Source organism: Chanos chanos, chromosome 4, assembly GCF_902362185.1.
Source record: "Chanos chanos chromosome 4, fChaCha1.1, whole genome shotgun sequence".
NCBI classification, from domain to species: Eukaryota; Metazoa; Chordata; class Actinopteri; order Gonorynchiformes; family Chanidae; genus Chanos; species Chanos chanos.
In genome coordinates, this window is record NC_044498.1 from 18,554,960 (window position 1) to 18,577,564 (window position 22,605).

General features: G+C 39.6%; 3 protein-coding genes across 3 annotated transcripts; 2 read left to right on the forward strand and 1 right to left on the reverse strand.

Annotated features, from left to right (window-relative positions):
* The first annotated feature begins 966 nt into the window (after positions 1-966).
* On the forward strand, positions 967-9,419 carry fermt1 (FERM domain containing kindlin 1). The gene is made up of 14 exons (XM_030771615.1): positions 967-1,117; positions 2,285-2,518; positions 2,966-3,103; positions 4,021-4,210; positions 4,311-4,413; positions 4,778-4,885; positions 6,656-6,787; positions 6,894-6,943; positions 7,246-7,370; positions 7,473-7,579; positions 8,238-8,462; positions 8,598-8,722; positions 8,898-9,039; positions 9,246-9,419. Exons 1-14 carry the CDS (start codon positions 967-969, stop codon positions 9,417-9,419), a joined length of 2,004 nt encoding a protein of 667 aa, XP_030627475.1.
* A 2,380-nt stretch (positions 9,420-11,799) lies between these two features.
* Positions 11,800-16,849, forward strand: trmt6 (tRNA methyltransferase 6 non-catalytic subunit). The gene is made up of 11 exons (XM_030772517.1): positions 11,800-12,007; positions 12,351-12,481; positions 12,792-12,901; positions 13,149-13,240; positions 13,352-13,435; positions 14,036-14,160; positions 14,520-14,860; positions 15,275-15,360; positions 15,858-15,960; positions 16,123-16,209; positions 16,525-16,849. The coding sequence occupies exons 1-11, from the start codon at positions 11,898-11,900 to the stop codon at positions 16,702-16,704; spliced, it is 1,449 nt and encodes a 482-aa protein (XP_030628377.1). The 5' UTR covers positions 11,800-11,897; the 3' UTR covers positions 16,705-16,849.
* Positions 16,850-17,762: 913 nt separating this feature from the next.
* Positions 17,763-21,800, reverse strand: chgb (chromogranin B). The gene is made up of 5 exons (XM_030772149.1): positions 21,755-21,800; positions 21,410-21,456; positions 21,195-21,288; positions 19,384-20,897; positions 17,763-17,843 (listed from the first exon to the last, which is right to left on the reverse strand). The coding sequence occupies exons 1-5, from the start codon at positions 21,798-21,800 to the stop codon at positions 17,763-17,765; spliced, it is 1,782 nt and encodes a 593-aa protein (XP_030628009.1).
* Between the last annotated feature and the right edge of the window lie 805 nt (positions 21,801-22,605).

Genomic DNA, 22,605 nt, shown 5'->3' on the forward strand with positions numbered 1-22,605 from the left:
TGTTTGGCCTAGAAATCCTGTCTGCTATACTTTCTCAAACTTGCACAAAGATATCATTCAATCATTCACAAACTTTGCCAGCTCTCCCTAATAACAAAGGTTTCAAAGGTGTGGATCTCCATATCAGTGTGAATATGGAGTACGTGTACAACCCAGTGAAAACACAATAGCTCGGCAGAGGTTGTTATATTGATACAATTCACTCCTAGCAACCAACAGTATAAATCTTACATACAGACTACGTAACAGTTTTGGCACTGCTGAGATGATTAAAAAGAATACTTTTATTTTTACTGTATCCTCAGGTATATTGTCTGAGACATGGAACCTAAATACACTGTTCCATTGTTTTGCGTGTTTCTCTAAAAAGTTTTGTGGTCTGCTGTTTTGCGCAGCACGAAGTAAGTGGAGGAATTACTGGGTTCATGTCCTGTTGTTTTGCCTGGATTTTCTTACCTTCCAGACATGTCTCTGCCTGTCAAGAATTTTAGTGATGCATCTAGAGTGCACCATTCTTTCCCTAGCAACCCCTCTCTCTCTCTCTCTCTCTCTCTCTCTCTCTCTCTCTGAGAGCAGCCTTTAAGGGACTGCCTGGTAAAACTCTCTAATTAGTGGAATCTCTCTAAACAGATGTTGCAGTGATTGGCAGACTACAGTGTGCATTATCTTATTACTATTAATAAACAACATCATGCTTAATGTTATTGCCCGGTTCTACTTCAGTTAGGTGTCAGTGATCTTATTGCTTTGTTTTTTATGCAGTTAGTTGTCACTCTTGTTACCTTTTTCATGGGAACTCATCTTTATGTGAGCTACTTTTCTATGTTTATCAGCATTATATATTTATGCACATAGTGCATTTAAATTAAGTGTCAGGTAATTTCATTATTTTACGTCATAGTTATGTCTTTGGGATGCTTATTGGGGCTCACATTCTTTCCTCGTTGTATTCTTTCAGGTTCAGCCATGGTCACAGCCGCAGAGTTGGGCAACACCACATGGGAACTGTCGGTGCAGGTGGACCAACGAGAAGGAGATGAAGGCATGAAGTTTAAACTGAGAGTGAGGGGTGATCTTCACATTGGAGGACTCATGCTCAAACTTGTCGAGAAAATCCGTAAGTGCTTTTAGAGGACAACATGAAATGCATTTTACAAACAGTAGCTTACTATGTTTCAGTGTGATTCAAGGTTTATATAAAACATTTTCTTTACACCTAAGCTGTATTGCAGCATTCATGTGATAATAAGAAATCCAATTCTGAGAGATCTGCTTTCCTTTTCAACCACAAATCCAGACTTGTGTGAATTCTTTTATATTTTTTAGCATGCTGAGGAGTCGAGCTGTTTATAAAAAGTCAGAAAAAAAATCAAAGTTGTGCGCAACAAACACACACTAGTACCCTTTAACATTGTAGACATTGTATGACACTGAATTTTAGTCATTTCAGATGTTCAGACACGCCCAAGTTTGCCAGGCATTTCTACAGATCACCTTTGTTCTCTGTGATTGACTCTGGTATTGTTTTGAGCCATAGGGGGCCAAAGTTCACCTTTGGATCATAGCAAAATGACTCAACTGCTAAGAGTAGCAAAACATTGGGTCTATGCCCCTAATCCATAAACACCTCAAACATTCTCTAGAAACAAATAAGGAGGTAACCCCCCCCAAATTACGCTGTAGAAACGTGGTCATCACATCTTTCCCTGCTGTGTTTGCCCTGCAGTATTTTAGTGGAGAGTGTGTGTCTAGCCATGTCATACTTCCTTTCGGAGGGTTGGGCAGGTTTGAGTCAACATGAACTCACTAAACTGTATGAGGGTGTATTGCTGATGTAATAAAAAATCACTATGCCACACCTCACAGCTTCCTGATGATCACATCTACTTTAGGTCAGAACGACACTGATTGCTTTTAATTAGTCTGTGAATATTGTTTTAGCTGCTGTGTGATTAGATTTATTTGTCGTGTAACTGTTGTGTTGATCAAGCCTTCACAAGAACGTAGAAATTGCTATATACACATGTTGCAGATACAATATGCTACATGCAGTAGTAACTACATAGATTAAATGCTATGTAAATGTGTATAAATGGAGAACAGATGCATCAGTTTAGTTTCTCACAAAAGTAATATTCATGGTCAGGAAAACGTAGTGTACAGACTTGCATAAATCTTCAGAAATCTTCAATAAGTTCACACTGAATTCCCATTTCATCAAAAGTAGAAAGTTTTATCAAATGGCAAATACTCAAGGTTGAGATTGAAAAACACCTCATTTCAGCGGCCCCCCAGGACTGGTCAGATCATGCTATTTGGTGGGAGCAGAAGAACATGTGGTTACTGAAAACACACTGGACTCTGGATAAATATGGCGTCCAAGCCGACGCTGACCTACGTTACACACCCCAGCACAAACCTCTCTGTATACAGCTACCCAACATGAAAAACATCAAACTGCCTGTCAGCTTCTCTACAGTGGTCTTCAAGACTGTGGCTGAGATCTGCAGAATTCTCAGTGAGTACTCAGAGTGGTACTGGTGGTGCGTTTAAATTGTGGCACTATTCCGACTGTTTGTCTAAGGCCTGTTATTGACATGGGTGGTGATATAGAAAAGTAGTGAGAAATACAGATTGAAAATTAAATACAGGAATGATGCAACAGAGAAAATAAAGACCAGTCTTGAAATCTAAATATTTCCTCACCAGTATTAGCTAATATGAATATTGTAACTCATGCAGCAGATGAGGAGCATAAAAAGAGTTTGTTTGTTTTTTTAAATTGATTTGATACATGATATTTACTGTATTACTGGATTATATACATCTTATATCATACTTGTGCTAATAGTATGCTTGTGCTAATGTCTACACCCGTCATCATATGAAGTATAGTTTCTAATGCTGACTCTTTGCTTCTGTGTCTGTGAGCTCCTTGTTGATTAAATTGAAATATTTGTATTAGATATCAGGAGGTCTGAGGAGCTGTCTCTACTCAAGCCAATAGATAATCCCAAGAAGAAGAAGAAACTGGACAAGGCCAAGGATGTTATTGATGACATTTTAAATATGGACATCAGCAGTAGCTTGGCAGGAGGAACAAGTAAGACACAAAGTCAAACTAATATAACACACCCCTCCCCCTCACCAAATGCATTATCATGTGTTGTTTTCCATGCTTTTTTCCCCCCAGAAGCATTTGTATTATTCATACCAATATTCATGAGAATCAGTAGCATTGTCTGTTCAGTCTGTGTACGTACTGTACACAAGCTAGTAACGAAAATCGAAGCTGTATTTGTACTATAACATTCAGATTATTCACTGTAATACATGAGAGTTGAGACCTCCTCAGCTGTTGGCTGTGTGCCTTGACATACTCTTATCCCCTCTGGCTGAAGGCTACTAACTGCAGGCTTCCTGTGTCTGATATAGAAATGTTTTTTTTCTCAAGTATCATCATCTGTTTGTCCAATCGCACACTAACCATATGAAAATTCTGTAGTATCATACTGTCATTACTGTGATCTCTGGCAGGCATCAATCTTACAGAAGTATCTCAAGCTGGAAGACAACCACTGTAATCTTCTCCCATCTTCTCTCTGTGTCTGTTCTCCGTGAGATCAGAAATATGCATGCAGTGATGAAAATGAGATTGCTCTCCAATTTGGTTATTTAATCTTTAAGCACAATCAGGCAGGGATGTTGGTCATATCGGTCCAATCAAACTATATTATTTACTCCAGCCTAGATTGTGGCTGTTTCCAGTTTTGTAGATCAGATCTTTTAGTGTTTTTGCAGTTGTTGATGTTGGAGCTGTAGCTCTGTGTAAATAATTTCAGACTCTTTCTGGTTTGTTTTATCAGGTTGGGCTAAGTATCTCACCTTTGGTAATTAAGATACTAACAAAGTCATGGAAAAAGCATCATTCATTTCATTTCCAACTGGGATTCCTCTGAAATGTTCTGTAAGGGGAGCAACTGATTTTAAACATGTTGTTTACATGTATCTTCTTTGTAGGCAGTCCAGGTCTCTACAGTAAAACCATGACCCCAACCTACGACCCAGAGAATGGCACCCCTGTCTCAGCCACCAGCCTGTGGTTTGGGGAGAACCCTCTGACCAAATGCCAGCCTAACCTGCCTCCAGATGAACTGGCCAAGATTTACCAGCCCCTTGACCTGGAAGACAAAGCTGTCATCAACGCTGGGTAACTATACATGCTCAGTGTAATTTAGGCAAGGGGTTTCTGTAAATGCTGTTCTATGTTCTCACCAAAGGTGATTGTGTGTGTGTGTGTGTGTGTGCAGGTGGCTGGACTCCTCTCGCTCTTTAATGGAACAGGGCATCCAAGAAAATGACAAACTCCTTCTGCGTTTCAAGTACCACTGCTTCTTTGACCTCAATCCCAAGGTGAGGAGCTCTGTGATATAAATATGAGATGCTATCATTCTGTCAAATCAAACTCTTGTTTTGGAATCACATGACTTAAAGCAAGTGAAGTGCAGAATGTTTAACGTCATGGGTTTATACTGGTAGTTCAGAGTAATGGGAGACTGGAGCAGACACCATGCTGTGCAGGATGAAATGTAACCTCGTCTACACTGCTAGCTGTGAGGGAGAGGGCTAGCCCCAATTTCCAGATAACTATGGATGTTTAGACACAATGATAGTAGGATGGCCATAGTTTTTCAGTATGTTTGAGAAGTGTAGCCGTTTTTTGTAGTGTGCAGAGAGAAGAGTGTGTGTGAGTTAAGGGCTGTGGTGTGTGTTGCAGTACGATGCAGTGAGGATAACTCAGCTGTATGAACAAGCTCGATGGGCCATTCTACTGGAGGAGATTGACTGCACAGAGGAGGAGATGCTCATGTTCGCCTCACTGCAGGTTTGGAGTAATTTCACCATCCATAGAGAGCGTGACCGCACATGCCACATGCCAGATACGCACACACAGACACAAACACACACACTCATACTTACACACACACACACACACACACACACAAACACACACACACATTAATGCATATACACATTAACCCATGGGATTATGGGAATATGGGAATGCTGAGTCACCTCCGACCATGTTTCAGCTCCATGGCTCCTTTTGTTTGTCCTTTTGTCTGGTATCACTTTCAGAGAGGTTTCGATGTTTTATAACTGTGTTTTTCCTCAAATGTGAGATATTCTGTTGAGCGAGGAACACAAAAACCTATACTGCGCAACTCAGCTGACAGACTGATTTTATTATGGCTGCTAATTATTAGGACAAGATTTATACACAGATTATGTTTTGTCTTGTTTTATGCCTGTTATCTTAAAACACTTGTCAGCACTGAGATAATACAGTCCTTTGTTTGTCTTTCTCAGCTCTGAATTTTAATTTTCAATGATTCAAGTTGTTTCATGACAAAAATTCCAAACATAAGATTTTGGACAATATTTAACAAGTCATATATGTAATATAGCCTATGTCAATAAGCCAAAAAAGGTTATGGATAATGACTGTCTCATAAGAATGCTATCCAGTACAGTTTGATCTCAGAGTTATTGCTCTGTCTTTAAATGCCAGGGATCTGTTGACTAAAGCAAGTTAAGGCTGGCTCACTTTGATTAATTTATTTTCCCAGTTCAGTGGGAGTTTTAGCGGTGTGATCAGGTTTCACACTGTCATACAGAACTAAAAGACCAGCTCACATTATACTCCAAACTCATATCTCACTTGAACATCAAAACTACGACCAGGATTGAGGAAAATTTTAATGACATACACTAATCTGTAAACAATTTCAGTAAGAATCTGCTGTTTCCCAAGGTGGAAAATAGTCAAAAATCATTTATTTATGTTTATGGTTACTTGGTATAGTTGTGTGATGGGGGAAATGCGCTGGCACCTCTGTTACATAATAATGTTTAAAATGCTTTCATTACTTTAACAGATTCCTGGTGAATGCGTTGAATTAGTCTGTCTTTAGGCTAAATTTACACAGTTGTCTCCATTATGAGATTAGACTGAGCTCCTCTAATGACCATAGGCAGGCCGCTCTTTTATTCATGCAAAACTTGTTTGCTCTCTTTGCTATGGGAAAAACAAGTCTAAACAGAGAGTGAGCTAGTGGAGGAGGGATGGTTCCCAGAGGCTTGGGGATAAGATTTCAGAACCCACCCCTGACTGGGAGGAAGAAAAGGAGCGGATTAGCTGTACTGTCAATTAATGTCAACTCCCTGCTTTACTTTGCATTTACATTAATAGATGTAGATGTAGAATGTAATTTAATTTTAACGCAAGACGTCAGTGCAGTTATAGATGTTGTTTCACTGATTGCCCATGTGCATTGGAATACATCCAGAATGAAGTAATGACTGATTCATTATTTAGTCAACTCATGATCACTTTGAAAAGTGCAGTCGGCTTTTGAGAAGTGATGGCCTCTTAATTCAACATTGCCTTTTTTGGTTTTGTGTGTGTCTGTCTGTGTGTGTGCGTGTGTGTGTCTGTGTGTTTGCATTCAGGAAAATATTTGGCCTCGGTCTGTCAATCACAAATCATGGTTTACTTGTGAGGTTTATAGAACAGGCGGTTAGAATCAAAGAATTTTTTTTTGTTTCGAAACCTTCATTTAAGGTAATAAAATGTTTGTGTCTTTTCCATCAGTACCACATCTGCAAACTCACCATGTCTGCCGAACCACTGGACCACTCAAACGAGACAGAGGTCGATGAAGTGGAAGCAGCACTATCAAACCTAGAGGTGGCATTGGAGGGAAGAACCACAGATAAGATTCTGGTATGAATTTGGATTCAAGCATTACAGGACATTGAACTTAGGCAAAAAGCATACTGATGGTGAGGTATGTCTTTACATAGGGAATTTTGTTTTCTTTGTCTTTTAGGAGGACATCACAGATATTCCAAAACTGGAGGACTCACTTAAACTGTTCAGGTGAGCACTGCTGCTTGTCAATAACGTTTTGCAAGGGACAATAACTGTATATAATGACAATATCGAAAAACTTAACATTCAGAGGTCCTGCTTCAACTGCAGCCCGTTGACATAAAGGAGAATTATACACCACACAGCAGGGCAAAGCATTCAGGAGAGCCTAAAAAGCATTACAGTTTTGTCGGTTTGTCTAGAACCTCAACATCCAATATCAGTCTCAATGTCAGATATGACTTTGAATCTATTGTAGAATTCAAATCCTTAATTTTTTATGGGTTTTTTCTTTTCTATTTGTTTTTCAGACCCAAGCGACTGACACTTCGACCATATAAGGAGTACTGGTTTGTTTTTAAGGACACCACTATATCCTATTACAAAAACAAAGAGGCAGCGAGCGGGGAGCCCATTGAACAGCTCCACCTCCGAGGTAAGAATCAGACTGCCCATTTCTCTTAATCTCATCGCTTTTACTCTCTCTGTCGAGCATTTTTAACTATACTGATGCACCATTACTTTCCGTGTCCCACAGGCTGTGAAGTTGTCCCTGATGTCAATGTGACAGAGAAGAAGTTTGGAATTAAGCTCTTACTTCCTGTGGCAGATGGAATGAATGAGGTGTATATTCGGTGCGACAATGTACGTTTTTCCACTCGGTTTGTCTTTGCCACTGATATATCCCGTTATGTACAAATCTAAAGCAAGTTAAAGAAAAGTCAGTTAAAATATTCTTAAGATCAGACAGTAGATTTTAATTGAACAGCATCAGTATACTACACTGTCTGCAACTGTATTGCACCTCACTAAGTCACATTAGAACTATGTAATAAAAATGTAAACTATGTGGAGGCACTTCACATTTTCAGTGGAGGTAGCACTCTGTAAGATGCATAATGAAAATGTTGACCTTTAAGAGAACACTGCAAAGATGTTTGGCAAAATGTACAATGCAGAATATTTAAAGTCTTAACAAAGGCTATGTTGACTTCGTGCGTTCAATTTATTTCATTTGAATTAGGGAAGAGGTAGAAGGGTTATTGATTTTTCTGTTGGATGTAAAGGCAAAATAGATTTGTAATGATGCAAGCAAAACAAAAACTTACAAAAGTCTTCTTTCTTAAAAAAATATAATAAATAAAACTGGCATCATTTAATCAGTCTGTAAGCAAATCAGTAACTAACATCAACCAGAAAAAAATTCAAATCAGTGCTGCTTAGCGGTGTTGAAAACTACTGGGTGCATTAAATCACTTTCATTTCTCTCCTAATGTGCAGTCATAACAATTTCTTGTTTAAGGAGACACAGTACGCCAAATGGAAAGCTGCCTGCATTTTAGCTTCCAAAGGCAAGACGATGGCCTACAGCTCATACCGCACGGAGGTGAAGAACATCCAGTCATTTCTGCAGATGAAGAGTCTGGCACCCCCTCCTGGCCAGGCTGCACCTAATGTGGAGTCCATGGGGATGAACGCTGAATGCTTTGTCTCCCCTCGCTATGTCAAGAAATACAAGAGCAAACAAGTAAATAACCCTGTAAATAAACATGTAGTGTTACAGGTTTTGGTCAACTGCCTTGAAAATCCCTCATGTTCTTTCTTACTTTCTTTCTTTCTTTCTTTCTTTCTTTCTTTCTTTCTTTCCTCTCTTATTTGACAGCTGACAACACGAATCTTAGAGGCACATCAGAACATCGCCCAGCTTTCTCTGATGGAAGCCAAAATGCGTTTCATTCAAGCATGGCAGTCCCTACCAGAGTTTGGCATCAAGTATTATGTTGTTAGGTAACCATGCCAAAGCTAGACATGACATCATTCACTATTAGACACATCTGTTTGACTAACAGCACAGTCATTAAATTAAAAGAACACTAGGTTCAGCAGACACTCACACAAATAAGTAACCCTTGAATCATGGTCATTGTTGTTGTTTTTTATTATTGTAATGTGTGTCATATAGGTTCAGAGGAAGCAAGAAGGATGAGATCTTGGGGATTTCCTACAACAGACTGATCCGCATTGATATGTCCACAAAACTCCCAGTGACCACATGGAGGTTTTCCAATATGAAACAGTGGAATGTCAACTGGGAGATCAGACAGGTAAGCATAAATCCAAGAGCTAAGATCTTTTCTCCTCTCCTTCTTCCTTTTCAAAGCCTGCTTTGGTTTGGCGATTTTAAATACACTGGACTTCTGAACATCTGAAATCTGTTAATGTGCAGGACTGATGAATAAATCACATGTTCTTAGTGTCCTGTGTTTCATGATACAACGTGGTACAATCTTAATTCTGATTTGTTTCACAGGTGACCATTGACTTTGACCAGAATGTGTCAGTATCTTTCTCCTGTCAGAGTTGTGACTGCAAAGTTGTTCACGAGTACATCGGAGGCTACATCTTCCTCTCAACACGCTCCAAGGATCAGAATGAAACACTAGATGAAGAACTGTTCCACAAACTCACAGGAGGACAAGAATGACCTGCTAGACTGCTGTTACATCGCTGGAGATTCAGTATACAATTGTGCAATTCACGCAGTTGAGGGTTATGGCAAACAACATAAAACTGCTTAAAAATCAAGGATCTGGGACACTCCTTGATTTCCTCCTGTATTTAGTGACCCAGAAGATGCAGATGACAAGAATGATGCCTTAGACTTCTTTTTTCTTAGCTGTAGATTCAGGTTTACAGCTAAGGCAATGCTGCAAAAAAGAAAAATCAGTAATCTGAAAAAGATGTTCCATGATTTCCTTTTATATTTGTTGATTAAGAACACGCAGAGGAGTGTACTCATCAACTAGGTCAAGACACTTGCTTAAGAGCCATAAGACTCACTTATGTTTGGTCTGAAAGTCTGCATATCTCCCATTGTTTGGTTTAAGTGGTGGTCCTCATTGGTCATTGGGAGATTGAAGTCTGTCTGTCTGTAGGAGCTAAGAAGATTGTGGACCTCTGAAGGTCCTTCCATTGTGTGTGAAATGTTCCATTCTTAAGGACTAGTTGCCTTTATCACATAAGGTTCAACAAGTTTGACAAACTGTGTGTTTGTTTTGTTTGGGGGACTCTTTGCATTTTGCAAATTCATGTGAACATTTTCTATTTTACCATTGTCATAATGTCATGTCAGTAGAATTATTTTGTTTTTTTGTCGTTGCTGTGTATTTTAAAGGTTCTGGGGATTATATTGTAAACTTTTCATGGTTTATTAATAAAATACAGAAGAACAACAGAGGGAATCATTAGTGATGAAGTTACATTTCCTCCCGATGGCATCAAATACTTGGATTACTATCAGATTGAGCAGCAGAGAATTTGTCCTCAACAACTGCTATACACAAAGTTTTGGCTTTGGGCAAAGAGCTGATTAATCAGAGCATCTGATGTATAGTGACAATGATGCACCCAAGATACATAGAGGAGTAAACCTGTCGTGCTTGAATGACATGAGAATGCTCCATAAAGTTAAAATACAGCGCATACGGAAAGACCCGTTTGAGTTTTCCACATTTTTTTATGTTTCAGACTCATCTTAAAATGGATTCAATTCATTTTTTTTCTCATCAATCTATACACAATATTCCACAATAACGAAGCTAAAACAGGTTTTCGTAGTGTTTTGTTAATTTATTAAAAATAAAAGACTGAAATATCCTATTTACATAAGTATTCAGACCCTTTATTATGACACTTGCAATTGAGCTCTGGAGTATCCTACTTCAGTTGTCCCTGAGATTGGAGTCCACATGTGCCTAAATGAACTCATTGGACATAATTTGGGAAGGCACACACCTGTCTGTGTAAGGTCTTGCAGTTGATGGTATATGTTAGAGTGAAAACCAAGCCGTGGGGTCAAGGGAGTTGTCCATAGACCTGCAAGACAGGATTATGTCAAGACACAGATCTGGTGAGGCATACAAGAAAATTTCTGCAGCATTAAAAGTACCCAAGAGCACAGTAGCTTCCCAAATGGAAGAGATCTGGAAACACCAACAGTCCTCCTAGATCTGGCCACCCAGACAAACTAAGTAATCGGAGATGAAGGGCCTTGGTCAGACAGGTAACCAAGAACCCAATTGTCACTATGACCAAACGGAAGCCATTCCTCGCTAAAAGGCATGTGACAGCCTGCTGGGAGTTTGCCAAAAAGCACCTGAACGACTCTGAGGAGGCTGTCACGTGTCATGTGCTGGAATGGCTTCTGTTTGGCCACTCTACCATAAAGGCCAGATTGGTGGAGTGATGCACTGATGGTTGTCCTTCTGTAAGGTTCTCCCATCTCCACAAAGGAACTCTGGATCTCATTCATAGTGACTACTGGGTTCTTGGTTACCTGTCTCCCTTCGTCTCTGATTATTCAGTTTGTCTTCTGCCCGATTATTATTGTTGTTATTATTATTATTAGTAGTAGTAGTAGTAGTAGTAGTATTAATGATAATGATAATAATAATTATTGTTGTTGTTGCTGTTGTTGTTGTTGTTGTTGTTAAGGTTCCCTGTAATACTTTTGGATTTCAAGGAAAAGAAACTGTGGCTGGTCACGAACACTATTTGTAGCTTATGTCATAAGGAATTTTACCTATGGCTTCAACATCGTGGGGAGAATACTCATGGTTAGAATATATTAATTCTTTGACATGTCATAGGACATATGAATATCTACTTATTTAAATAAAAACGAAAGTAAAAGGAATACTTCTCTTCGTGTTATTTGGCTCCGAAAACGATGAACTTTCTCTGTGATCCGTTAGTCTTCCTGGCCATCCTGTTCTGATTGATTACTCCTCCTACCCGGCGAAGGAAACGATAATTGCACGTGGGAAATGTTCCTTTTGCTCGTCAGAAGTAGATTTGTTTCTCTCCGTTGAATGTGATCGTGCTGTCTTCAGCGATTTTGATAGTGTTGGAATACAAAAAGGTTTTCTTTCAAAGCCGCCACGCGGTAATTTCTTGCAGCTAAATGGCGGACAATGCAGGCGACCCTGATGCTGAATGTAGAATAAGTGATGGTGATTACGTTGTGTTGAAGAGAGGGGATGTTTTTAAAGCCGTACAAATTCAAAAGAAGTCGTGAGTTGTGGCTCTTTCTACACCTTTTTAGAGAAAGCATGTTAAGAAGTACCCCGTGTGAACCATGGTGCTATTGTGTTCCGACTTAATAGCTTTCTAAATCGCTAGCAAATTTTTAGATGTCTAGTGTTAAGCTAAAGCTAAAACTGCTCCCTCGTAACTTGTCGTAATATAATTCAACATCTTACCATAGTGTATTAAAACCGGCTAGCTGAGCTCGAAATAAGTAGTTCTTCTTGTTAAATGTTGTCGAAATGTGCGTGTGACGCTAAACCAAAAGTAGTTATGTACACTGGCCGTGGTGTTGTTTTTAACTGACCGTACCTAAATCTGTCATTTTCAGCAAAGTCGTATTTGAGAAACAGTGGTTCCACTTGGATAATGCCATCGGAGAATTATACGGAACGACGTTTGAGATCGCACCTGGTGGGACTCTCCAGCCACGAAAACCTAAACATACCGAGTCTACCACAGGTACAGATGTCGTTTATTAGTTATTGATAACGAAAATGTACCCCAAGCGTCTTTACCATCTACCCAATTTTTGGCACTAGCCGAACTCCTATTCAGCCGTGTGGTCACGTTTTTGCCTATCAGCTATTTGATGTCATATACCTGAGTGCCTCAGCTACTGTTGTAAGGTTGTCCTAAAAGCCTGAAAACATAGCGGATCTCCAGGATAGGCCTTGGCTCATATGAAAATATGACATATGAAACATATGAAAATAATGTATGTGGTTCTGTTTCCTTTGTCTTGTTTTGTTTTGTTTTTCTTTTACTATAGAGGCCAAAGAGGCAGGTATGGATAACAGACACATAGTGGATGATGGCAAGTCACAGAAACTGACCAGAGAGGACATAGAAACACTGAAAGAGCAAGGTTTGAAAGGCCAAGTATGTATACTGCATATTTCAAATTATAATTAATTGCCAGGACATCTTTTGGAAAGAGGTGTACCATAGATTAATATTAGTGATACATTGTTGAGCTAGAAGAAGTAGTGACATTTAATTGTGGTAAATTTTTACAAGACACTAGTGACCCAAAATGTTAGTACTTATATTACTTTGTGTTAGTCTTTGTTACTTTGTGTTCTGGTCACAGGTATCTCCTATTTGATCTGTATGGTTTAATTTTCAGGAAATTGTTCAGCAACTCATAGACAACAGTACAACATTCAGGGACAAAACTGAATTTGCTCAGGAAAAATACATCAAGAAGAAGAAGAAAAAGTAAGCTCAAAACCATCTATTTGAAATTAATCAACAATGAATCCCTCTTTCTCATTTAATCATTTTGTGAATCTGTTTTGAGTGACTTTGGTTGCTTTTTCTCCTCTGTAGGTATGAGAGTAATATCACAGTCCTGAAGCCTTCTGCCCGTATTTTGGCCTTGATGTACCATGGTAGAGAACCTGGTAAAATCTGGTATGCTATGACAGAAAAAAAACAAGCTAATGTTTTATTCATATTAAGAGAAAGTGTCTGATTTCTGGTCTATACTGAAGCTCATGCTGACATTCTGTAGTTGTGAGTCCTACCCAGATATTAAATGGAATCTTTAAAAAGAGGACCAGTTGGCATGTTGAGTTGAGTTGAGTTACAGAGTGTTAAAGAAAATTTAGCTGAGGAGAGACACAGAAAATCAGGAAGCTTGAAGGACAAAGAAACTCTTACTTTTTAAAAATAACAGTCTCATATTTTTCTTTTGTGAGTACATGTCCTGATTACGCTGTAACATGTGAGACTAAATTATATAACCTTTATCTTTTCTTTTGAAGCCTCCCAGTTATGATATATCTTGAAATGTAACAGCTTTTTAATGTTTTGACAAACAAGAATGGCTTGGTCTTTGGAGATGTCCATTAACAGCAGTGAGATACTTGAACATTAAAGTTATGTGTATATTTCTTTCATGCTGAAAGTAATTATAACCTCTAGAATACAGTTGGTGGATTATTAAGTGAAACCTAGAAGACTGTTGTTGTCTTACGCATGCACTTATCTGGGCTTTGTTCCTCTCTTTAGTCACCTGCGTTATGACACCCTGGCTCAGATGTTGACTCTGGGAAACATCCATGCTGGCAGCAAAATCATTGTGTTTGAAACCTGTGCAGGCCTAGTGCTGGGCTCTGTCATGGAGAGAATGGGCGGTAAGCAGATTCAGTCATTTCAGTTACAGCGACATTGTCTTAATAAATTAGACACTATACCTTCATAGCTCTTTTATTAACTTTTCTTGCCTTTAGTTACTTGCCTATAGGCATGCTCAGGGCAGTAATGATTAAGCTAGGATAATGTCAGTTGCCTTTCTTTTTAATGAAAGTTATCCTGGCAATGGTCAGGATCATCATTAGACCAGTGTTCTGATGATCAAAATGTATTGCTAAAATTACACCCCAACTATTTCCCCCTCTCTCTCTCTCTCTCTCTCTCTCTCTCTCTCTTTCTCTCTCTCTCTCTCTCTCTCTCCCTCTCTCTCTCTCTCTCTCCCTCGCCCTCTCACTCTCAGGCTATGGTTCAGTGATTCAGATGTACCCTGGCGGCGGTCCAACTCGAGCAGGAATGGAGAGTTTTGGTTTCCCATCTCATTTTCACGACACGCTCCATGACTTTCCTCTGTGTAAGGTCAATGCCCTACTTGCAGGCACGCTAGACTTGGAGTGTAAGGAGACAGAGGCCAGTGAGACCAATGGGAGTTCAGAGAAGCTTTCTGGCCCAGCTGAACAACCTCTTATTGGTGCTCAGGGTGATACGGAGGAAGGTAATTCAGAGCCCCAGAGTATGGAGGTCAGCACAGACCCAGCAGAAAGCACAGAAAAGGAGGAGAGGGAGAAACGAAAAGAGCTCAGGGTAGGCCTGAAGTTCTCACTCTAATTTACTAACAGTATTTACACATGGTAATGCACATGCTAAAACCAATAGTATGACTAGTGGTACAGCATGACCATGTGATACTGTCACTAACCATATGACAAAATTACAAAACCCCAAAGTTTTTATGAAATTAAATCTTTCATGTCCACCATGAAAGGCATATTATTCAAATACAGCATCCTCAGTACTCTGTAAAGTGTCAGAAAATAACCCTACAAGTTTGTTTTGTTTTACACCCTTACAAATCATTACTCAATAATCAATGAAATCCAGTCCATTTAACTGAATTCTGTTATTGTGCAGTCTGAATGTCTGTAATATCAGTTGTCTCCATATGGAATTTTGGGTGGCTGATGAGATGGAGCCCTGATTGGCTCTTTTTGTTTACAGGCACAAGAGAAAAAGATAAAGATGGAGGAAAAGAGGAGGAGGTTAGCCGCAGCAGCGGCTCTGCTGGAGGGACGGAATGCAGACGGGTTAGTTGTTCTTTATTACACATGTTCGGTGTGCAAGCAACTGACGTGACAGTGTTGTCATGACATCACAGGTATTACAAACATTCAACAAATCCTTCAGAGAAAAGATTTGTGACGTCATGAATATTTTTTTGTTTATTTTTTTTTCGTACTTTGTAAGTTAAGTGAGGAGTAATATCTTTTTTAGTTTAAAGAAAATGATGACCAGGTGTAAGTCCGGTGGTATTTTGATATCATTTCCAAAGTTAATAAACCTCAGCATAGTGTAGATCTCTTTTCTGAATTGGGACTGTGAGCTAAAAAAAATGTATGGTCATTTTGTTTTGTCATATTCTCTCCTTTTGTACTCCTATAGTCACTGAATTAAAAACTCCATTTGCAAACTTGTGAAAGACTTAGAATAGTTAGCTTTGTCTTAGTCCAGATGGGACAAATGTGTTTTGTCAGTGTTGCACATAGTTGTCGGTGTATTATTCCTTGCTCATTATTTATTGCAGGTTGGTGATAGCTAGTCGTTTCCACCCTTGTCCCGTTCTGCTGGAGTTGCTGAAGTTTGTTGCCCCATCCAGGCCATTTGTGGTGTATTGTCAGTACAGAGAGGTACTACTGTTTGTCTTCCTGCTGTTTTCCTTGTGCAGCCCTGAAGCAGATGTAATTGCTGTCCTCTTAGCTAATACTGGTTAATGTGAGCAAAGCTTATTTCTGAAAGTACTTGAATATGTTCCCTGTAAAATGTTGCAATGATCGATCTCTCTTTCACAGGCCTTAATTGAGTGCTACACCAAACTCAGGGAACAAGGAGGAGCAATCAGTCTCAGACTCACTGATTCCTGGCTTAGACATTACCAGGTAATAGTTTGATTTAGAATCATTTGTTTTATGTATCCAGAGCTTTAACGTTAGCCATTACCCAATGTAATAGAATTTTGTAGAGACATTTTCTATTTTTATGTCCTTTTTTTACTTTTACTGCCTGACAGAGTGTAGTAGCACAGAGGGCATTTGCATTTTCAATCTTTATATGCCATAATAAAGTATGTTCTATATTTAATCAAAATGAAACTGCTGTCTCCTCACACTCCTCACACATTTTCATGCAGTGGTTGTACATTTTTATGTTATCATCTCAGAGCTCTTTAAATCATACTGATTTATATTTGTTAGGTGCTGCCCAACAGGACTCATCCCGTGCTTCTGATGAGTGGGGGTGGTGGTTATCTGCTCTCCGGTATCACCGTGGCTGCCGATGTCTCTAAACCTGGAGCTCCGCAGAGACCCGAGGAGCCTGCTGCCAAAAGGATGAAACTCAACAAGACAGACAGCTCGTGTACCAGCTCCAGCTAGCCTTTTCTCTAAACACATCTTAGAGATAAGCTTAAGGAGAAATAACCTAAGTTGATTTTTCCACTTGAGATATATTGAATGACTCTCATATGAATTTATAGGCTTTGTTATGAAAAGCCTTTGTTTTTTTCCGGCAAAGAATGCCTCAGTGTGTCTCACCTGTACAACAAAAAGCATTTTTTAATATGTATACATATAAGCATAAAGTGCCAGTCCAAAAAAAAGCCAATTTTTAGTGCTTGTTGTACAAAATTTTCAATAAAACATGATGTAACTGGAAACTAATAGTTAAGGGTTTGACTCTGTTCTTGATAGTAAGACAGCGCTTCACAGGCAGGTCCATATTGGTCCCAGAATAACATATTTTATTAAATGCAAACATGGAAACAGTCAAGAATGCAAACGTACAATTCATAAAATTCAGACAATTCATTACTAAATTCATTAGCAAGCAAGCAAAGCACTGTTTTTTAAAACATATTCTTTATCTAATATATTCACATGCTTTTTAAGTTTGTAACATCAAAATTCCACAAGTACAAAGGTTCACACAGTACTCGAACAGGCATGTTTTTGTGTTTTACTGTGCTTTCTGTTAATGAACTTCACAAATTAAAAGGTCTGAGTTGTTGGGGATTTTTTGTACTTACTGTCATCTAATACAGAGCCCCTATAATTACCCCCCACCTGTTAAAGCAGGACTGTCCTGCTGCTTCTCTGACCTCACTGAATGATCAGGGTCTAATTTTTAGTGATGAAATGGGTGTGTATTTTTCAAATAATCATAGACATCACTCAGCAGTTAGTAGAAATTAAAATCCTACACCTACAAAAGACTGGCATTGCTGATTTGTGCATCCCTTGTTCTAAAGACTATTGTCAGAGACCGAATTTAACCCTTTAACAGACATCTGGCTTTGAGGTTTTTGTTTTTTTTTCCGTGAGTCCGTTGTGGTCTTGAATCAATCTTGTGGCAGAGTAGTCTAGAAGCATGTGGAAAGTAAAGATAGGAAGTGTCTGATTAGACGTCAGTGCTCTTGCTCAGTTCCACAGCTTTGCTACTCTTGGTTCTTGTGAATCTTCTCAGCGATGTGCTGCAGTTCTAGATCCATTGCTGCAAGGTTCTCCAGTTCTTTCTCCTACAGGGGAAAAAAAGGAGAATTTCTGTGTTACATATACTTTAGGCCATTATCCCAAACTCTTCAGTTTCAGTGTTAGTTGATCTCTTTGATTACTGCATCAGCACCGTCTTATGACCACTATGAGTTTGCTTTCTTGTCAAACTATACCCTCTGATCTTTGCAAATAGGCAGATTGTCATTATGTTGCTGAGTAAAATTTGTGTGTTGCCACTGAGAATGATCTTAAATTCACTTTTAAATCCCCATAGTATTTTCTTAATTAACATTTCTGTTTTGAAACAATGTCCAGTGACAACTGATCCGAGTCTGAACCTTTTATCAGAATAAACATGCAATTAAAATAACTGCATCAATTAAGAGCTCCAGTAGCCACAGTGGTGGGAAAATGCTTGAAGGCATACAATAGCCTGTCAGAATGAGAAATTATACTGCAAGCTACCCATGGCAAGCAGCCAACCCTTTTGGTCCTAAATAATTGGAAAACAGACCACAGCTTATGATGAAACTTCTGCCCAGGCTGCTCTGGAAGCAGGAATGATAACTCTGGTGTCATTTTAATGGGCCAAGGATTGGACAGAGTCAGGCACTAGGGAGCTATTGAAGCTATGGAGGTTATTACCCATTTTGGTGCAGTTGCTACTGTATGCAGTACAGAATAGAAGGGCTTTGCTCTTTGTGTCTCACTCATGCACACACACACACACAGACTCCCAATAAACAGCTGCACAGTGAATCTACCCAGCACAATTGCCGATGCCCCATTTTAAACAGCAGAGCCATGGCTCTGTTTTCATTCTCCAGCTCTTTGAAGCTGTGAGGCTCACAGCAAAGCACACATTATTAATGTATTCATTTCATTCTTCATTAGCTTACAAAGCAGGCTCATCTAGGTCAGAATTGGTAACTTTTCCCATCTGTTTACACCAATGAAATTGTTTTCCCACCTATTTAGACTAATTAAATTTTTCCAAAAAGTGCTCATGCTTTTTTCCCCCCACCCACTACTCTGTGTTTCTCAATACATTCCGTGGATCTGAACATTTCATATGTATTTATTCCAATCTGTTTAGCACCCCCAAGTCATGCTGTCAACCAGTCACCTAGCTCTTACTTTAGACAACCAGGGAGTGCTTGTTTTGAGGACAGAGGAGATACTGTGCTTGAAATGGCTAAAGGCTAATTTAGAGATTCAGGAGAAAAGTGTTACACAAGAAAAAATTATGTCAGTTTTACATTCCTCACATAATGTGACACTTTTAGACAGTAGCAACCTTTATTACGTATCTCTGGAATTTTGTAATGTCAGTAACAGCATGTGTTGCACAGCACTGATACCTGAAAAGAAACCTGAAACAAAATGGCAATTCTTGGCATGTGATAGCCATAGAGACATAAATGCTTTAAGGGTAAGAAGCACACTAACTGGCACTTGACACTTGTCACACAGTGCTTTTCTCCCAAAGCATAAATTAGCCTCAAGGGTATTGAGGGAGACCTTTGGGAGGCACTGCAAGACCTGGTAGTGCTGGTACTGTACCTCATTTGGAGTAAGAGGTCTCTGGTGAAGAGAGCCTTTTTTCTCTTCAGGTCCAGCCAAGTGGGGCAGCTGGGCCCTCTTGTTGTTGAGGAGTTTGGCAAGCTCCTCCAGCTTATGGGAGGAGTGCTCCCCATCCCTCTCATGGCCTTCTGGGCTCCTCCGATACCAGGCTGGATGGTAGTACCCTCTGTAAATCCATGGTGAACGCTTATCATAAACCTCACCCTCTTTCAACAAACGGCCCTCAAGTTCATTTCTCCTTTTGGCCAGGTACCTCAGTGCCTCCTCTCGTTCCTGCTGCCCCTCCAGCTCCTCTGGTGGATTATGGTTTCTTTTCTTCACCTCCTCCTCTTCAGTCTTGGAATGTCGTTTCTCGTGCTTGTCTTCTTCGTCAGACTGGTTATGTCTGTCCTCTTCCCGTGAGGAATCTTCATCCCATTTGTGGTATCTCTTATGCTGGTACTGGTGTTTGGGCTTCCAGGTCCTTTTCTGACTTACCGTTGTTTCCTCTGAATCCTCTGATCTCTTCTCCGGTGACTGCTCCTCGGAATCTTCCGCAGAGGAGTACTCACTGCGTTTGTGGTGTGTCTTGTGGTGATACCCATGAGTGGGTTTCCAGATTCGCTTGGCTCTTTCACCTCCTTGCTCCTCCTCAGATTCTTCATATCTCTTCTCTAAAGAGTCCACTTCTTCTGATTCCTCGTTTGCTCTGTCCTCGTCCCGTTTGTGAGCCAGTTTTTTGTGATGGTATCTGTGTGTTGGCCTCCAGTTTCGTTTCTCTCTCTCCTCACTGTATTCATCTCCATCCTCATGATGCCTCTTCTCGTCAAAGCTTGGGAATTCTTCCTGACTTCGTTCGTCTTCTGGATCTTCACGCTTTTCCTTGCTGATAGGAAGATATCGTCTCTTGTATTCAAATGATGGAAATTCTTCCTGACTTCGTTCATCTTCTGGATCTTCACGCTTTTCCTTGCTGGTAAGAAGATATCGTCGCTTGTATTCAAATGATGGAAATTCTTCCTGACTTCGCTCATCCTCTGGATCTTCACGTTTCTCCTTGCTGGTCAGAAGATATCGTCGCTTGTATTCAAATGATGGAAATTCTTCCTGACTTCGCTCATCCTCTGGATCTTCACGTTTCTCCTTGCTGGTCAGAAGATATCGTCGCTTGTATTCAAATGATGGAAACTCTTCTTGGCTTCTTTCTTCAGCTGGGTCCTCACGCTTCTTGTTAGAGTGAAAATTATACCTTTTTTTAATGTAGCTTGGGAATTCCTCTTGACTCCTTTCATCCTCTGGATCTTCTCTTTTCTCCTTGCTTGTGAGTTCCAGGTGTCTTTTCTGCTCAAAATCTGGGAATTCCTCCTGGCTTCTTTCGTTGTCTAAATCTTCACGCTTTTTCTCATCTGTCTTGTCACTTTCATTGTTTTCCTTATCTTCATGTCTTTTCACCTCTTCCTCTGGTGGTAGTATCTCTTCCTCACTCTTTTTCACATGAACAGTGTGACTTGAACCTGTTTCCAAACAGAGAAGACTTGGAGATTAAAGTCAATTGTGTTCCTCACCTCAATTAATTTTACAACAGTTCACATTAAAACATCCTCTGGAAGCCAAACATCTTGTATAAATGTAATTTTTTTACAGATTACTCAGAAATCAGTTTGGCTAGATTAATTATTCAGATACCACTCCCTGTGATATACCTTACCTTCCAATCTTACTGTAAACATACAAAGAAACTGTTAAAGCTTTACTCTTCCGAATGAAGTAACACGTTAGAAATAGCTAAGGATCTAAGCAGCATTACTTGCCTGCTTTAAGAATCTCTTTGCATTCAGGATGAAGCAGTGTGGCGTCTGGTTTGGATAGTGCCTTGGAGAGAACCTGTACCAAACACTGTGCAAGCTGCAATGAAACAGACTGTCAAATTTAGTCTGCGCTACACCAACACAGGGAGACACTGCAAAATGCGCTTGTATTCACTGACCCATGCAGTTTACAGAAACATGAAGACAATGTTGCTTACCAGATCCTCTCTCCCTCCCTCTTTGCCCACCGGAAACGACTGATAGTCTGTGACGGGTAAAGATAGAGTTGTGTTTATCAGAGTCATTTGTGTGTGTGTGTGTGTGAAAGTGCCTTAAAGTGGCTTGGCTCTGTATCTATCGCCCAACAATCAAGTAAAATTCTAACGAGTTACCATAGAATGACTGGTTCACTGCGCACGGAACTAATGATAAATTCAAACACACATGACACACACAGTGAATAAACAACCTCTCTCCACTACTGCGTCGCTGTCCATGGTTTTGAAATACGTACTAATGCTGGCTTTCTTTATGTCTAAGAATAAGTCTCTGATTTCCTTTACCTGGAAAGAAGGATGCCGCCACAACAAGGAGAAACATAAACCTCATTCTGGAATAATAGCGTCTTGAAATTATATAAAGGAAAATAGAGTTCCTTTGATAAAGTGGATCTCGTGATGAAAGCAGGCGCCAACTCCGCGCGGAGCAAGTGCCGACTTAGTTCTCTGCGTACGAGATGCGGCTGTTCTGAAGGAGAGAGCGAAGTACAGCTGCTGAACTCATGAGGGCTTGAGCACTGCTCTCATACTAGACCTGCGTCATTCACCCCTCCCCTACACATAAGCTATTCTTAAAAACTTTTAGGTTGTAGCCAGTGTTTTCCATAATAACAATATTGGTCAGTGAGGAATTGTTAAATATACGACAACTCATCTGTGTGTTCACTTAATCTCTGATTTCTAAAAAAAATGGCGGTATAGATGTTTGAATTAATTCAATGTGTCGTTTAAGTATCTGTTTAAAAAACGGCTCCCACTTGAAGCCTGGTACTTTTTTTTTTTTAATGTTTTACAGTATTAAGTAGCGTACACCTTTTCTTAACATAGTCAACGTCCGCTGTTGTGCACAGGAGAATTAAAACAGAGAACTTAAAATAGAAAATATAACTACATGTTGTGACGCAGTTGTGTGGGAGAAAGCAGAACATCTGTTTTACAGCCTGTGGTGGCATCTCATGTAGTTTGTCAAAGAGGAGTAAAACACAAAATATAACCTATTAACGAATGAGTAATATATAAGTAATAGTAATATGAAATAAGTAACCGATATATGAAACTAAACTGAAAAGAACAGACTATTCATTTAACACCAATAAAGTCTTTAGCTTAGAGTAATTTTCACTAGTAACTGCGCC

Coding starts and splice junctions, on each gene's coding strand:
- chgb (XM_030772149.1), bottom strand. CDS start 21,800: ATGAGGTTTATGTTTCTCCTTGTTGTGGCGGCATCCTTCTTTCCAG. Junction 21,289..21,409: donor AGGGAGGGAGAGAGGATCTG/GTAAGCAACATT, acceptor GTTTCATTGCAG/CTTGCACAGTGTTTGGTACA. Junction 20,898..21,194: donor CAAAGAGATTCTTAAAGCAG/GCAAGTAATGCT, acceptor GTTTGGAAACAG/GTTCAAGTCACACTGTTCAT.
- trmt6 (XM_030772517.1), top strand. CDS start 11,898: ATGGCGGACAATGCAGGCGACCCTGATGCTGAATGTAGAATAAGTGAT. Junction 14,861..15,274: donor AGAAACGAAAAGAGCTCAGG/GTAGGCCTGAAG, acceptor TTTTGTTTACAG/GCACAAGAGAAAAAGATAAA. Junction 15,361..15,857: donor GAGGGACGGAATGCAGACGG/GTTAGTTGTTCT, acceptor TATTTATTGCAG/GTTGGTGATAGCTAGTCGTT.
- fermt1 (XM_030771615.1), top strand. CDS start 967: ATGGTCACAGCCGCAGAGTTGGGCAACACCACATGGGAACTGTCGGTG. Junction 6,944..7,245: donor GACTCACTTAAACTGTTCAG/GTGAGCACTGCT, acceptor TTTGTTTTTCAG/ACCCAAGCGACTGACACTTC. Junction 7,580..8,237: donor TGTATATTCGGTGCGACAAT/GTACGTTTTTCC, acceptor TTCTTGTTTAAG/GAGACACAGTACGCCAAATG.